The sequence below is a fragment of the Lepidochelys olivacea genome (genome assembly GCF_965140295.1).
Source record: "Lepidochelys olivacea isolate rLepOli2 genome assembly, chromosome: 13".
NCBI classification, from domain to species: Eukaryota; Metazoa; Chordata; order Testudines; family Cheloniidae; genus Lepidochelys; species Lepidochelys olivacea.
The window spans coordinates 1,397,741-1,412,236 of NC_140423.1; the positions used below are offsets into that span (position 1 = coordinate 1,397,741).

Genomic DNA, 14,496 nt, shown 5'->3' on the forward strand with positions numbered 1-14,496 from the left:
TACCCCTGAAAACATGGGCCCTAGGCCTGGTACCTTGGCCCTGCATTTCACCCGGGCTGGCTTTGGCAGCTCCCCATTCAGTTTGCTGGTTTCCACGAACCCCTTTCTTAGGTGCTCACCTCTTCTCACACCTACCGGGGGAGCCTGGGCACCTACTTTGGGGCTGTGAGTGGCTGCAAGGCGCTGCAGCACCGAAATCCCTGTGAGAATCTCCCCTGGGCCTGCGCCCTGGCTCTGCCCCCGCTGTCTAACAGGGGCTGCGCCTTGCCGCCCGTGCTCAGAAGAAAACGCGCAGGGCAATGTGGAAGCTGAGTGGATGCCAGGTGGAAGCTGGGCCAGAAATGGCTCAGGGGCCAGGCCCCATTAATTATTAGCACACGTTGTGGGGAGGGGTGCAAAGGGCTAGCTAGCGCCCCCACTCAGACAGGGCAGCCAGCAGAACGCTGCTAACACAGCCCAGTGCCCCGCCTGCCCCCCTCTGCCCAGCACGGCCCCACCCCAGTGCCCCGCCTGCCCCCTGCAACCAGCACGGCCCCGCCCCAGTGCCCCGCCTGCCCCCCTCTGCCCAGCATGGCCCCACCCCAGTGCCCCGCCTGCCCCCTGCAACCAGCATGGCCCTGCCCCAGTGCCCCATCTGCCCCCCTCTGCCCAGCACGGCCCCGCCCCAGTGCCCCGCCTGCCCCCCTCTGCCCAGCACGGCCCCGCCCCAGTGCCCCGCCTGCCCCCTGCAACCAGCACGGCCCCGCCCCAGTGCCCCGCCTGCCCCCCTCTGCCCAGCATGGCCCCACCCCAGTGCCCCGCCTGCCCCCTGCAACCAGCACGGCCCCGCCCCAGTGCCCCACCTGCCCCGCTCTGCCTAGCAGGGCCCCGCCCTCGGCCCCGCCCACCCAGCAGAGCCCCGCCCCCCTCTGCCCAGCACGGCCCCGCCCCTCGACTGCGCGCGTTTGAGGGCACGTAACTCGCGCTCCAGCAGGATTCACAGCAGTGTGGCGCGCCCGCCCCCCCGTCGCGCTTTACGGCAGCGTGGCTCCTGCTTGCCCCGAGGGGAAGCCGCTTTTCTTTCTTGCACCGCGCTTTACGGCAGCGTGTTGTCCATCCCTCCGGTTTTGCGACCGTTGCCGGGTGCCGCTGTGCGGGCGTCATGGACGTGGGTGAGCTGCTCAGCTACCAGGTGAGGGGCGGCCGGTCCGGTCTCACAGGGGCCGGGGCCGGGGCCGTGCTGGTTGGGGGGGGGCACTCCCTGGCGCTGCCCCCCACTGCCGGTGCCTGGGCGGGGGTGTCACCCCTGCGTGCGGGGGAGGGGCTCTGCTCGCAGCCTGCTCGGGGCCGGGGCCCGTGCTGGGGGGGGGACTTCCCCAGCCGCTGGGGAACCCGAGATCCCCCCCCCCCCGGCTAGGCCCGGGTGTCCCCGTGTGCCATGGCGGGGCTGGGGGGGGGACTTCCCCAGCCGCTGGGGAACCCGAGATCCCCCCCCCCCGGCTAGGCCCGGGTGTCCCCGTGTGCCATGGCGGGGCTGGGGGGGGGGACTTCCCCAGCCGCTGGGGAACCCGAGACCCCCCCCCCCCGGCTAGGCCCGGGTCTCCCCGTGTGCCATGGCGTGGCGGGGCCGGGGGGGACTTCCCCAGCCGCTGGGGAACCCGAGACGCCCCCCCCCGGCTAGGCCCGGGTGTCCCCGTGTGCCATGGCGTGGCGGGGCCGGGGGGGGACTTCCCCAGCCGCTGGGGAACCCGAGACCCCCCCCCCCGGCTAGGCCCGGGTGTCCCCGTGTGCCATGGCGTGGCGGGGCCGGGGGGGGACTTCCCCAGCCGCTGGGGAACCCGAGACCCCCCCCCGGCTAGGCCCGGGTGTCCCCGTGTGCCATGGCGTGGCGGGGCCGGGGGGGGACTTCCCCAGCCGCTGGGGAACCCGAGACCCCCCCCCCCCCCCGGCTAGGCCCGGGTGTCCCCGTGTGCCATGGCGTGGCGGGGCCGGGGGGGCCTTCCCCAGCCGCTGGGGAACCCGAGACCCCCCCCCCCGGCTAGGCCCGGGTGTCCCCGTGTGCCATGGCGTGGCGGGGCCGGGGGGGGACTTCCCCAGCCGCTGGGGAACCCGAGACCCCCCCCCCGGCTAGGCCCGGGTGTCCCCGTGTGCCATGGGGGCGGGGCGGGGCCGGGGGAGACTCAGTCGCAGGGACCCCGACTCCGGGAGGCGGCACTGCGGGTGTGTGGGAGTGGCCCGCTGGCCGAGGGGAGTGGGCATCGCTCACGCCGGCGTCCCGACCCCGGATTTGGGCTCACCCCGGCCTGCCCTGCCTCAACAGCCCGGCTACCGCGTGCCTGTGCCTTCGGCCGGACGCTGCCCTTGTGAAGAGCTGCGAGGTGAAGCTGCTGGAAATGAGCCCTCCTTACGAAACCCCTCCGTTCGTTGTGGACCCTTCCAGGGTGCAGAGTAGCAGCCGTGTTAGTCTGTGGTGTGTGCTTCGGGTCCGTCCGCCCAGGACAACTATCTGTGTGTTCAGCAGAAAGCAATGTAAACATCTGCGCCACCAATTTTGTCTTAAATTGCGACTTACCTTGCCGGCTGTCCAGGGAGGGCCGGTAGTCGGTCCTTAAGAGACGTTCCCATTCGTCGTGGCAAAGTAGTGAAGTTCTTGGATCCACAAATTGACCTTTCTCCATCCCCCCCACCTCCCATATAGAGAGTTTGTAATGCCTTGGGATGAAAGGAGACCATGGGACAAATATGTAGATCTTTCCACCTGTATGTCATTGCCCTACGTCCTGCATGCTTTTCTCTTAACTGTCTAATGTTTGTTTGTGTCCCCCCCACAGGGCAGTGTCTTTCTGTGCCTTTGGTCTGTTCCACACAGTGAGGGGACACTGCTAGGTCACTTTAGGCAGAAAACTTACAAGATCAATGGCAATGTCTTCACACTTTCTTGAAATTGTGTTTAATCACAATCTATCTAAATTTTATTTTTTTTTCTGTAGTGTTTGCTCCTCAAATATTGTAGCAGGAAAGTGAAACTGACAAGTCGATTTTTGTTATTCCAGATGAATGAAATGCAAAAAGTAAATGTCAACATTAATGGTGAAAAGAACATTAGATTTCTAAAATCCTTCATTTCTAATATGCTGTTGTGCAGTTTGTGACACAGGAAATATTTGTTTTTAAAAGACTTAATCTGATAATCCTACTGACAATTCTTAGTAATAAAACTTCCCTCGTACACTTGGCATCAGGTCTTTTCCTATGTATATTTTGTGACCTTTTGGTTCTTAGTCTACTATATTATCCTCTTGAATAGTGTTTATCTACCTTCTCATAGCCCTCAACTTTAGAAGTGGATGTGTTGGAGATGTCTAATCTCTCTTCCAACAAATATGAAGAAAATTTCCTAATATTCGCAAAAAGAAAAGGAGTACTTGTGGCACTTTAGAGACTAACCAATTTATTTGAGCATGAGCTTTCGTGAGCTACAGCTCACTTCATCGGATGCATACCGTGGAAACAGGGAATGGGAGTAAGGAAGTTGGAATCATGTTTGGCTAAGGGTAGGAATGGGAACAGGGACACAGGTGTAAGGCTCTGTGGTGTCAGAGCTGGGAAGGAGGATACTAAGGAAGGAAACTGGAATCATGCTTGCTGGAAGTTCACCCCAATAAACATCAAATTGTTTGCACCTTTGGACTTTGGGTATTGTTGCTCTCTGTTCATGCAAGAAGGACCAGGGAAGTAAGTGGGTGAAGGAATAAGCCCCCTAACATCCACGGTATGCATCCAATGAAGTGAGCTGTAGCTCACGAAAGCTCATGCTCAAATAGGTTAGTCTCTAAAGTGCCACAAGTACTCCTTTTCTTTTTGCGAATACAGACTAACACGGCTGTTGCTCCGAAACATTTCCTAATATTGTGTCTGTGGTCCCTGACATCCCATGCTGCTTTCTTGTGGGTGTCTTCTAATTCCTGAAATCTGGTGCCTCAAGCTTTATCCAGTTGGTTGGGTGACCACTGCAACACATTTGTACTCTGTTGATATCTCCAATTGTTCTTGCTTTCTTAACTGTTGAAAATGTGGCTTTAAGTTATTGTCCACAGTTGTGCTAAGTCCTTTTCCTGAATAGAGCCTATGCTGATTTCCCAGCCCTGTCTTCATTACTGTTCGCCATTATATTGCACAAGTCACTTTTGAGTGTATTTTATCCAGATCCTTTTAAATCCAGTTTCCCTCCTCTTGAGTAGTGTGTGTTATTTCTCAAAGTTTTGTTCTCTTGTTGGCCTACAACCAGGATAGCCTTATCAGAGAATGTTTGAACTTTTTCTAGTCAGATGTAGCAAATCACTTATTTCCTCTGACCGCAGTGAGCCCAGAATACTGTGCTGTGGGCAACTGAATGAGACCGTGTATGGTGATTTCTAGTGATCCCCCTTCAGGCATTTCCACACACGTGCTACTAAGGACTTGGAGTTTCATTCTTGAACAAACTAGTTCTTTGCCTAATAGTTCAGTACAGTATGAAACCAAAAGACACTTTAATGTATTCGCCAACATATATGTAAGTATAAAACTCCAATTTAAGAGATGTTCAGGTGGATTATTTTTGCAGTCCTTAGAACTTTCTGGAAGTGGGATTTTTTCTGACCTCTAGGAGAGGGAGCACTTGTGAATATGCTCTATTTATCTGGCTGTGACACAGGCAGCCCATTAGTTAGGGCAGGGGTGGCCAGCCTGAGCCTGAGAAGGAGCCAGAATTGACCAGTGAACATTGCTAAAGAGCCACAGTAACATGTCAAAAGAACAGGAGGACTTGTGGCACCTTAGAGACTAACCAATTTATTTGAGCATGAGCTTTCGTGAGCTACAGCTCACTTCATCAGAGCTGTAGCTCACGAAAGCTTATGCTCAAATAAATTGGTTAGTCTCTAAGGTGCCACAAGTCCTCCTTTTCTTTTTGCGAATACAGACTAACACGGCTGCTACTCTGAAACCAGTAATATGTCAGCAGCCCCTCATCCGCTCCCCCCATCCAGCCCCCAGCGCTTCCTGCCCACCAGCAACCCTGCCAATCAGTGCCTCCCCACGCCTCCCGCCCGCCGCAATCAGCTGTTTTGCAGTGCACAGGAGGCTCGGGGGGGGGGGGGGGGGAGGGGAGGAGCGAGGGTATGGCAGGCTTGCGGGAAGGGGTGGAGTGGGGGCAGGACCTGGGACAGAGCAGGGTGTTGAGCAGTGAGCACTCCACAGCACGTGGGAAAGTTGGCATCTGTAGCTCCCGCCCCGGAGTCAGCACCTATGCAAGGAGCCGCCTATTAACCTCTGAAGAGCCACGTGTGGCTCCGGAGCCCCAGGTTGGCCACCCATGAGTGAGGGTGTGTTTAAATTTCTGAAGTACTGTTACTTTGAGGCGCAGAGGAAAAACTTCCATTGATTTTAGGTAGTTTCTGTGTTTTCCTTTTCAAATGAGTGAGTTGTTCTCGAATGATGTGGAAGGGATCCTGCCTGTGCTAATTCTTCCTCTGCCTTCACCTCGCTCTGGCATCCAAATCTCCCAGCTCTCCAAACTCCAGAAAGTGCAGAGTGCTGCTTACCTTCTCGCATATTCAACAAAATGCGACCTCATCCTCTGACAGCTCCACGGGGGTCTGGTTTTTTCAGATCAAGTTCAGCACATCCTTCCTTTCTAAAACTCTTTGTGGACTTGCTCTTCCAGTGTCTCTGATCTTGCCTGTTTCCAGTCCCCTTCCTATCCATCCAGCCACCTGTCTGTGCTGACTACCAGTACTAGTCTTGCTGCTGTTGATATGAGATCCTTTCCCTCTGCTGTTCTTGTGTCTCTCCACTTTACCAACTTTCCATCCAATTTCCAATCCCAAGTGAAAACATTCATTTCTCAAAAAGAAAAGGAGTACTTGTGGCATCTTAGAGACTAACAAATTTAACAGGAGGCTCTGAGCTGTAGTTCACGAAAGCTTATGCTCAAATAAATTGGTTAGTCTCTAAGGTGCCACAAGTCCTCCTGTTCTTTTTGCGAATACATACTAACACGGCTGCTACTCTGAAACCATTCATTTCTCACTGGTTTCTACTTTCTTAGTTTTCTCAGGCTCTGTTATTTATTCCAAGTATTTTGTGGTGAAATTTGTAAGTATGTAAGACGTTATAAAATACAAAGTTGGGTTGTATTTCATTCAGTTTGCTTGTTTCAACAGCTGTTCTGGAAAGGATGATTTATTCCTCACATTTTTCTTGTTTGAAAATGAAAGATAGGTCCCTGTTTGATTCTTTTCTACTCTGGAGGGGAGGGCTTGCTTACATCTACTTGGGAATATTTGATATCCTCTCTGATTTCTCTAAACCTTTTGAATTCCTGTTTCCCAGGGAAATGATTTTTCTTCTACAGAGCTATGGATAATTTTTGAATGACAACATAACTGTACTGTTGGGAGGCAGTGGATGAAGAAATCCTCTCTTCCTCACAGTTCTCATGGATTTGGCTGCTAGTCTTGTCACTCAACCTGTTCTCTACTTGTGGATACTTTAAAAAAAAAAAATTAAAAATTATTGTATCCTGCAGCTTTCAGTCAAAACTGGGTTGGGGGTTAAGGGAGGGATGCTTCCATTATTGGACTGGTAGCTGAAACAGAATTCTTAGAGGGGGTCAACAAGCATGTGGACAACAGGGATCCAGTGGATATCTTGTATTTAGATTTTCAGAAAGCCTTTGACAAGGTCCCTCATCAAACGCTCTTAAGCAAAGTAAACTGTCATGGGATAAGAGGGAAGGTCCTCTCATGGATTGGTAACTGGTTAAAAGATAGGAAACAAAGGGTAGGAATGAATGGTCAGCTCTCAGAATGGAGAGAGGTAAATAGTGGTGTCCCCCAGGGGTCTGTTCTGGGACCAGTCCTATTCAACATATTCATAAATGATCTGGAAAAAGGGGTAAACAGTGAGGTGGCAAAATTCCCAGATGTTACAAAACTACTCAAGACAGTTAAGTCCCAGACTGCGAAGAGCTACAAAAGGATCTCTCAAAACTGGGTGACTGGGCAACAAAATGGCAGATGAAATTCAATGTTGATAAATGCAAAATAATGCACATTGGAAAACATCATCCCAACTATACATATCAAATGATGGGGTCTAAATTAGCTGTTACCACTCAAGAAAGAGATCTTGGAGTCATTGTGGATAGTTCTCTGAAAACATCCACTCAATGTGCAGCGGCCGTCAAAAAAGCGAACAGAATGTTGCGAATCATTAAGACCGGGATAGATAATAATACAGAAAATATCATATTGCCTCTATATAAATCCATGGTACGCCCACATCTTGAATACTGCGTGCTGATGTGGTCTCCCCATCTCAAAAAAGAGATATTGACTTGGAAAAGGTTTAGAAAAGGGCAACAAAAATGATTTGGGGTATGAAACAGCTGCCATATGAGGAGAGATTAATGAGACTGGGACTTTTCAGCTTGGAAAAGAGACGATCAAGGGGGGATATGATTGAGGTCTATTAAAATCATGACGGGTGTAGAGAAAATAAATAAGGAAGTGTTGTTTACTCCTTCTCATAACACAAGAACTAGGGGTCACCAAATGAAATTAATAGGTAGCAGGTTTAAAACAAACAAAAGGAAGTATTTTTTCACACAACGCATAGTCGACCGGTGGAACTCCTTGCCAGAGGATGTTGTGAAGGCCAAGACTATAACAGAGTTCAAAAAAGAACTAGATAAATTCATGGAGAATAGGTTCATCAATGGCTATTAGCCAGGATGGGCAGAGATGGTGTCCCTAGCTTCTGTTTGCCAGAAGCTGGGAATGGGTGACAAAGAATGTATCACTTGATGATTTCCTGTTCTGTTCATTCCCTCTGGGGCACCTGGCATTGGCCACTGTAGGAAGACAGGATACTGGGCTAGATGGACCTTTGGTCTGACCCAGTATGGCTGTTCTTCTGTTCTGATAGAAACAGAACCTGGAAAGGATCAAAGTCCACCGATTCTCACCCCTGCAAGCAAAGGAAATAGATTTAGTGGGATAAACCATCTTGATAATGTTGGATAATCCTGCTTCACAGGTGCTTCCTAGTAGATGATTATTGGGGGGTAGCTACACTTTTTCTCCACCTGACAAATAAAAAGCCACATAATTAAAATCCTGTTCTATTGTGGCCATTCTGCACAGTCCCTTGCTCTTCTCTGCTTTCCCCATCACAAACCATAATAATTCCTTTCCTTATATTGTTTCAGATTTCTCCTCTCTGAACAGTTAATGTGTCCCTACTTAATCAAGAAGCTGTGCTCCCTCAGTGCCAAATTTGGCAGGGATGATTTCAGGCACTATGCCTTTAATTCTGCACCAAGTGCTGGTCAAAATGGGAAAAGGAATCTCTTGCAGCAGAGAATACAATTAAACTGACTCCAGCACCTGGCTGCTTATCCAGAGCTCAGGAATCCATAAACTCCATGCGCTGCTGCAAACCAGTTGCAGATGGTCTAAACCAATGATTAAATATTGCTGCTGTTTTGCCCAGCAATGCTGTGCCCATGCCCTCTGCGCCTGGTTTCCAATTACAGAGGCAGTTAAGGGGGCAGAGCCAGCTCCAGTTGTTTCCAGGCATCTCTCTCCATTGTCTCTGGAGGGGAGAAGGGGAGATGTCTTTAATCCTGCTCAGATGCAGATTTCACTGCTGCATGTAGAAATTACAAACTGCTTTGATTTTAGATAGACTGCATTTGTGAAACTAAAGGAAGTAGTGAAAGCAGGGGAGTAACGCTGGGCTGCACTGGCTGGGGTTATGTTCTTAAATAGTAGCTCTTGTTAAATTTGTTAAGCTTTGCTCATAGTGGGATCTGTTTCTATTAGTGAAGGTGCATGACGGTGTCCAGATAACTTACCATTCATTTGCTGTGTAATGAATGCATGTGAGGCTGAAGACAATTAGTGCAGCTTGAGAAGCAGTGGACTTGGTGAATATTTACAATCTTATTACCCCAGTGCATCTTCTGCAACTGATAAGCTGTTCCCAGTAACTTCAACTCTGGTCATTCCTTCTGGTTAAAGTAATAGTCCACAGCACCAGCCGTTGTAGGCTGTTTGGAATGCTTGGAAGGTTCATTGTTGACCAGTTCATCAGGAAGAAAAGGAGTACTTGTGGCACCTTAGAGACTAACCAATTTATTAGAGCATAAGCTTTCGTGAGCTACAGCTCACTTCATCAGATGCATATCGTGGAAACGTATCACTTCATCAGATGCATATCGTGGACGTTCCACGATATGCATCTGATGAAGTGAGCTGTAGCTCACGAAAGCTTATGCTCTAATAAATTGGTTAGTCTCTAAGGTGCCACAAGTACTCCTTTTCTTTTTGCGAATACAGACTAACACGGCTGTTACTCTGAAACAGTTCATCAGGAGCGAATGCCCTGAAGCTAAGAGAATGAACTTGAAATATGACCCTGAACTCTGCCTTTCCATGGGCAGTCTCCCTCCCCTCCTGTAGACTGGAAAGCTTGTAAAAGGCCCAGGAGAAACAAACCAGAGCAAAACAATACAAAATTAAAATAAGCATCACTTCCCATCCTGTCTTACAACTTGCTTGTGTATGTGAAGTGAGTTGCTGGTTCTCATATGCATGTCTAGCGATTGTATCTATCTCTCTCAAAAAACACTGTAACAGGCTTCCTTTTTGCAGTCTCAAGGTATATCTATACTGCAATTAAAAATCCATGTGTGGCCGTGCAAGCTAAATCAGGCTCAGGCTAAATGGCTGTTTAACTGTGGTGCAGATGTGTGGGCTTGGGCTGCAGACCGATCTCTGGGACCTTCCCACCTTGTAGGATCCCAGAACCTGGCCTCCAGTCTGAGCCCAAACGTCGACACTGCAATTGAATAGCCCCTTAGCCTGAGTCAGCTGGCATTGGCCAGCCATGAGTGTCTAATTGCAACAGACCTACCCTCAGAAGAGAGGCCAAGGATTGAACTGACCACTGGCTTCTGGTCTTATGCTGAATGACCCAACGTTTGATGAGAGAGTCCGCAGGAGGTTCAGAATAACATATTTGAATTCAGAGTTATTTTGGGATACAGTTCAGATTTCACCTTGCTCGAGGTGACTCTTTGGGAACTTTCAGGTTGCTCTGCTGAGCACAAAGGGTGTTGCTTTCCTTTCAGGCTTTGATAACATGCAAGATGGGAAAGTATTGGGAAGTGTGCAGCTGACCATGTGGATGGGTCTTAGCAATGCTAGAAGTTCCTTGAAACCTGTTCTTGCCAGTGCCTGTTCTGCCACTGTCTGTACACAGGTTTCAGAGTAGCAGCCATGTTAGTCTGTATCCACAAAAAGGAAAGGAGGACTTGTGGCACCTTAGAGACTAACCGATTTATTGGAGCATAAGCTTTCGTGAGCTACAGCTCACTTCATCGGATGCATGTGCCTTGGTTATTAACTTGATCTTGATTGTAGAGATGGGTCTCTTACAGCAAGATTGCAGTGTCTAGTTTTTGGCAGCTGTTTGTGGTATAGTCTTTCAGTAACTGGCATATCTTCATTCATCTCTACATCACTCCCCAGCATGAAACAAAGGCAGACAACTGCAGGACTTACTGGATGTCGTATGATCAATTTTTATCCCCCTTCCATGCAAATATTTACCAGGGGTCATCACCTTAAGTTATTTCCTGCTCTTACTAGCCAGTGTCAATCTGCGGTGGGGAAAAAATCTTCAGATTTTTGTGACTTCACAACTTTTTCCTTTTTGTGCCCCTTAAGTGGTAGCAAGCTGCCTTTTAAGACTTGTGCACCTAGTGCAGGAAAGGGGAGAGGAAAGGAGTTAAAGGAGAATTAAGATTTAAACTACATCCATGTGGCTGAAGTGCACAAGTTCCCTTCCCTATGTATTCCCCAGAGCTGTGAGTCACACCAGCCAGCAAAGTGTTTGTGAATTTTTCTTATACTTGGTTGTTTAGGTTTTTTTTTTTTTTTTTTTAATGTTTAGCTCTCACATTACTTAAAATTGCTCATCTCTTTTGAGTTGTGGCCATGAGAAGTGAGATTGACAGCAGGCTGGTTTAACACAGGTGTTACAAACAGGATTAAGAGGTTGTTGGAAAGAGATGGCTGGAGTTTTGGGGCTCGCTTTCAGAAGTCATTCTAAATTGACAACTAATGGATAGTTTTTCTTGATGGCTCTTTCGAGCTGATAGCAAGTGGCTGAGATTTGCTCGCAAAGGGAGCTCTGTCCCTTAAGACGATTCCTTTCAAATGTCTTTAATAAATGATTTCTGGGCTCCGTAGTAACAAAGTTACTCTGCCTCTGCATCATGCAAAGTAGGTATCTTTGTATTCTTGAACTAAGTGAGTTAGCCAGTGTTCTTTAAATCTTCTTGATTCGTTGAGGAAGCAGCCAGGGCTCAAAACGTGTTCCCAGATTTCTGTGGGATACACCATTTTGTTAGGTTTCAGGGGGGTAGCCATGTTAGTCTGGATCAGAAAAACAACGAGGAGTCCTTGTGGCACCTTAGAGATTAACAAATTTATTTGGGCGTAAGCTTTCGTGGGCTATAACCCACTTCATCAGATGCATGGAGTGAAAAATTCAGTAGGCAAGTATAAATATACAGCATGTGAAAAGATGGGAGTTGCCTTACCAAGTGGGGGGTCAGTGCTAACGAGGCCAATTCAGTTCGGGTGGATGTGGCTCATTCCCAACAGTTGACAGAAGGTGTGCGTATCAACAGAGGGAAAATTATTTTTTGTAGTGACCCAGCCACTCCCAGTCTTTATTCAGGCCTAGTTTGATGGTGTCAGGTTTGCAAATTAATTCCAGTTCTGCAGTTTTTCATTGAAGTCTGTTTTTGAAGTTTTTTTGTTGAAGAATGGCCACTTTTAAGTCTGTTATTGAGTGTCCAGGGAGATTGAAGTGCTCTCCTACTAGTTTTTGAATGTTACAATTCTTGATGTCTGATTTATGTCCATTTATTCTTTTGCTTAGAGACTGTCTGGTTTGGCCAATGTACATGGCAGAGGGGCATTGCTGGCACATGATGGCATATATCACATTGGTAGATGTGCAGGTGAATGAGCCCTTCATGATGTGGCTGATGTGGTTAGGTCCTATGATGGTGTCCCTTGAATAGATATGTGGATAGAGTTGGCACTGGGGTTTGTTGCAAGGATTGGTTTCTGGGTTAGTGTTTCTGTTGTGTGGTGTGTAGTTGCTGGTGAGTGTTTTGCGGAAAAGAATAAATCAACCCAAGTGGGTACTTGTCAGGGTGGGTTGACTTAAGTCCAAATGATTTAAATCAAAGTTATTTTAAATCACTCTTGTTTAATCATGATTTAAATTAAATTCACAAGCAGGAAACCTTAATTTAAAAAATTGATTTTAATCTTCTTTTGTGTTTATATTTTTTAGTTATTTTCCTAAAGAAAGGTTGATTCTTATTGTTTGGTAACCATTACAACATGTTGATTTGCAACTAAATATAGTCTTTATGCTAAATTTGGTAATTCTTTTGGCTAACCAGGAGGATATGCTGTATTTATATACATTTATTTAAACATTTATATAGCTATTTATTCAGATTCTTAATTTTTCCTTTTTTATGTTCTTATTTACAAGATTTTTTTTTTTACTTGTGATTTGTATCAAGCTCTATTTGGATTGAAACTGGAATTCAATTAAAGTGCACAAAAAGCGTTCTAAAATTATTTTTCATTAGTGAGAACTACTTTAAAAGTACTGTGTATATATAAGAAAGAGGTTTTTTGAAACATGTTTTGCATTTAAACAAAGGAAGTATCATCTGTAATTAATAAACTGAACTGATAGTTTCTGATCACCGTGCCCTTCAAGATGGTAGACCTAATAGATCTCATACTTTCAGACCTCATTTTTATTCATACATTGGAAGAGGAAAATAAGCATCCTGTTTTTTTCAACTCCTGATTGGTTCCTCAACTTAAATGAACTAGTCATTGATCTGAACTAGTTGAATAGACTGAACTGAAGAATATATTCTCTCTGCACCTGCAGAAGAGACTGTTGCTATCAAAAGTCGGCTTAACTCTTCAACAAACTCTGGTTCCTGTTGCTTAGCTGGTGACTTCCACCAGTTCAGTGGTTTGACTTTCTTTAAAATTTCAGCAGTAAATGTACTGCCTGAAAATTATTTTCATGTAATGTAAATGGTTTGAATATATTACAGATTAGGGCTTAATAATTTCAAATTTAATTGTAAATCAGTTTTATTTTAAAAAGAAAAATGTATTTACAAAATCTGATTTTAAATACAAAAATCTGTGGGGTTTTTTTTAAAATTTAAAAATCATACATTTGTATCCGTACAGGTATCTGCCCCTTGAAATATGTATTAACTTCTTATACTAAACAGTCTGTTCGGCCCTGTATTTAGCTATGACTCTCTGAGTACGTTTCCCAGAGCTGAAGAAGAGCTCTGTGTAAGCTCGAAAGCATGTGTCTCTCACCAACAGAAGTTGGTCCAATTAAAGATATTACCTGACCCACCTTGTCAACTTAATTTTAGATTGTTAGCTCTCTGGGGCAGGAAATGTCATTTACTGCATGTTTGTACAGTACCTAGCGCAATGGGGCTTTGACTTGATTGAGGCCTCAAGGCACTACAGCAATATAAACAGTAAATCATTTCCATATTGTTGCATACTTAAGTTCTCCTGTAGTTCCCTGGGTTAGAATTAGGGCATGGCTACACTTGTAGATGTAGAGCGCTGTAAGTTAAACCAGCCCTCGGAGAGCGCAGTAGGGAAAGCGCTGCAGTGTGTCCACACTGTCAGATTCAAGTGTGCTGGCGTGGCCACATTAGCAGCTCTTGCAATGGCCACAAAAAGCAGTGCATTGTTGTAGCTATCCCAGCATGCAAGAGGCTACAACATGCTTTTCAAATGGACGGGGTGGAGTGTGACAGGGAGTGTGTTGTGTGTATGTCTGGGGACAGAGAGTGGGTTTCTGGGGGGTTGAGAGCATGTCAGCATGCTGTCTTGTAAGTTCAGGCAGCAGCAGATCCCCCTCCCCCCCGCCTCTCAAGCAAGATTCCACACTAATGATTGCTTTGTCCCGGAGCAGATAAGCGTGCTGATTGTCAGAAACAGAGCTTTGAAACGGCATATCCACATTCTTACAGCCCAGTTCAAAACAATGACAAGAGTGGCCACTTGATTTAAGGGGATTATGGGATGTTTCCAGAGGCCCATCAGAGTGCAGTAATGCAACACCTTGTTCACACGGACTCTGGGGCGTTTCAGCTGAGACCCACCGAGAGTTATGCTTCTCGTGGAGGTGGATTACCAGGAGTGCTCCAGCTGCAGAGTCCAGGTGCTCTAAGTGCCTTGCCAGTGTAGACGGGTCGTGGGTTAGGGTGCCCGGGGCTGCTTTAATGCGATATAACTCGCAAGTGTAGCCAAGCCCTTAGAAGATGTTTCTTGAGTAGTTGACATCAGAGGGTAGAACTATGAAAATGAGCACAGCTGG

General features: G+C 47.5%; 1 protein-coding gene across 1 annotated transcript in view; it reads left to right on the forward strand.

The window, feature by feature from the left end:
• The first annotated feature begins 1,022 nt into the window (after nucleotides 1-1,022).
• CTNNBL1 (catenin beta like 1) overlaps nucleotides 1,023-14,496 on the forward strand; it is a 106,531-nt gene continuing 93,057 nt past the window's right edge. The window contains exon 1 of the mRNA XM_084646426.1: nucleotides 1,023-1,171. Coding sequence (XP_084502552.1) covers nucleotides 1,142-1,171 — 30 coding nt within the window. The 5' untranslated portion in view covers nucleotides 1,023-1,141. The remainder of the gene's footprint in view (nucleotides 1,172-14,496) is intronic.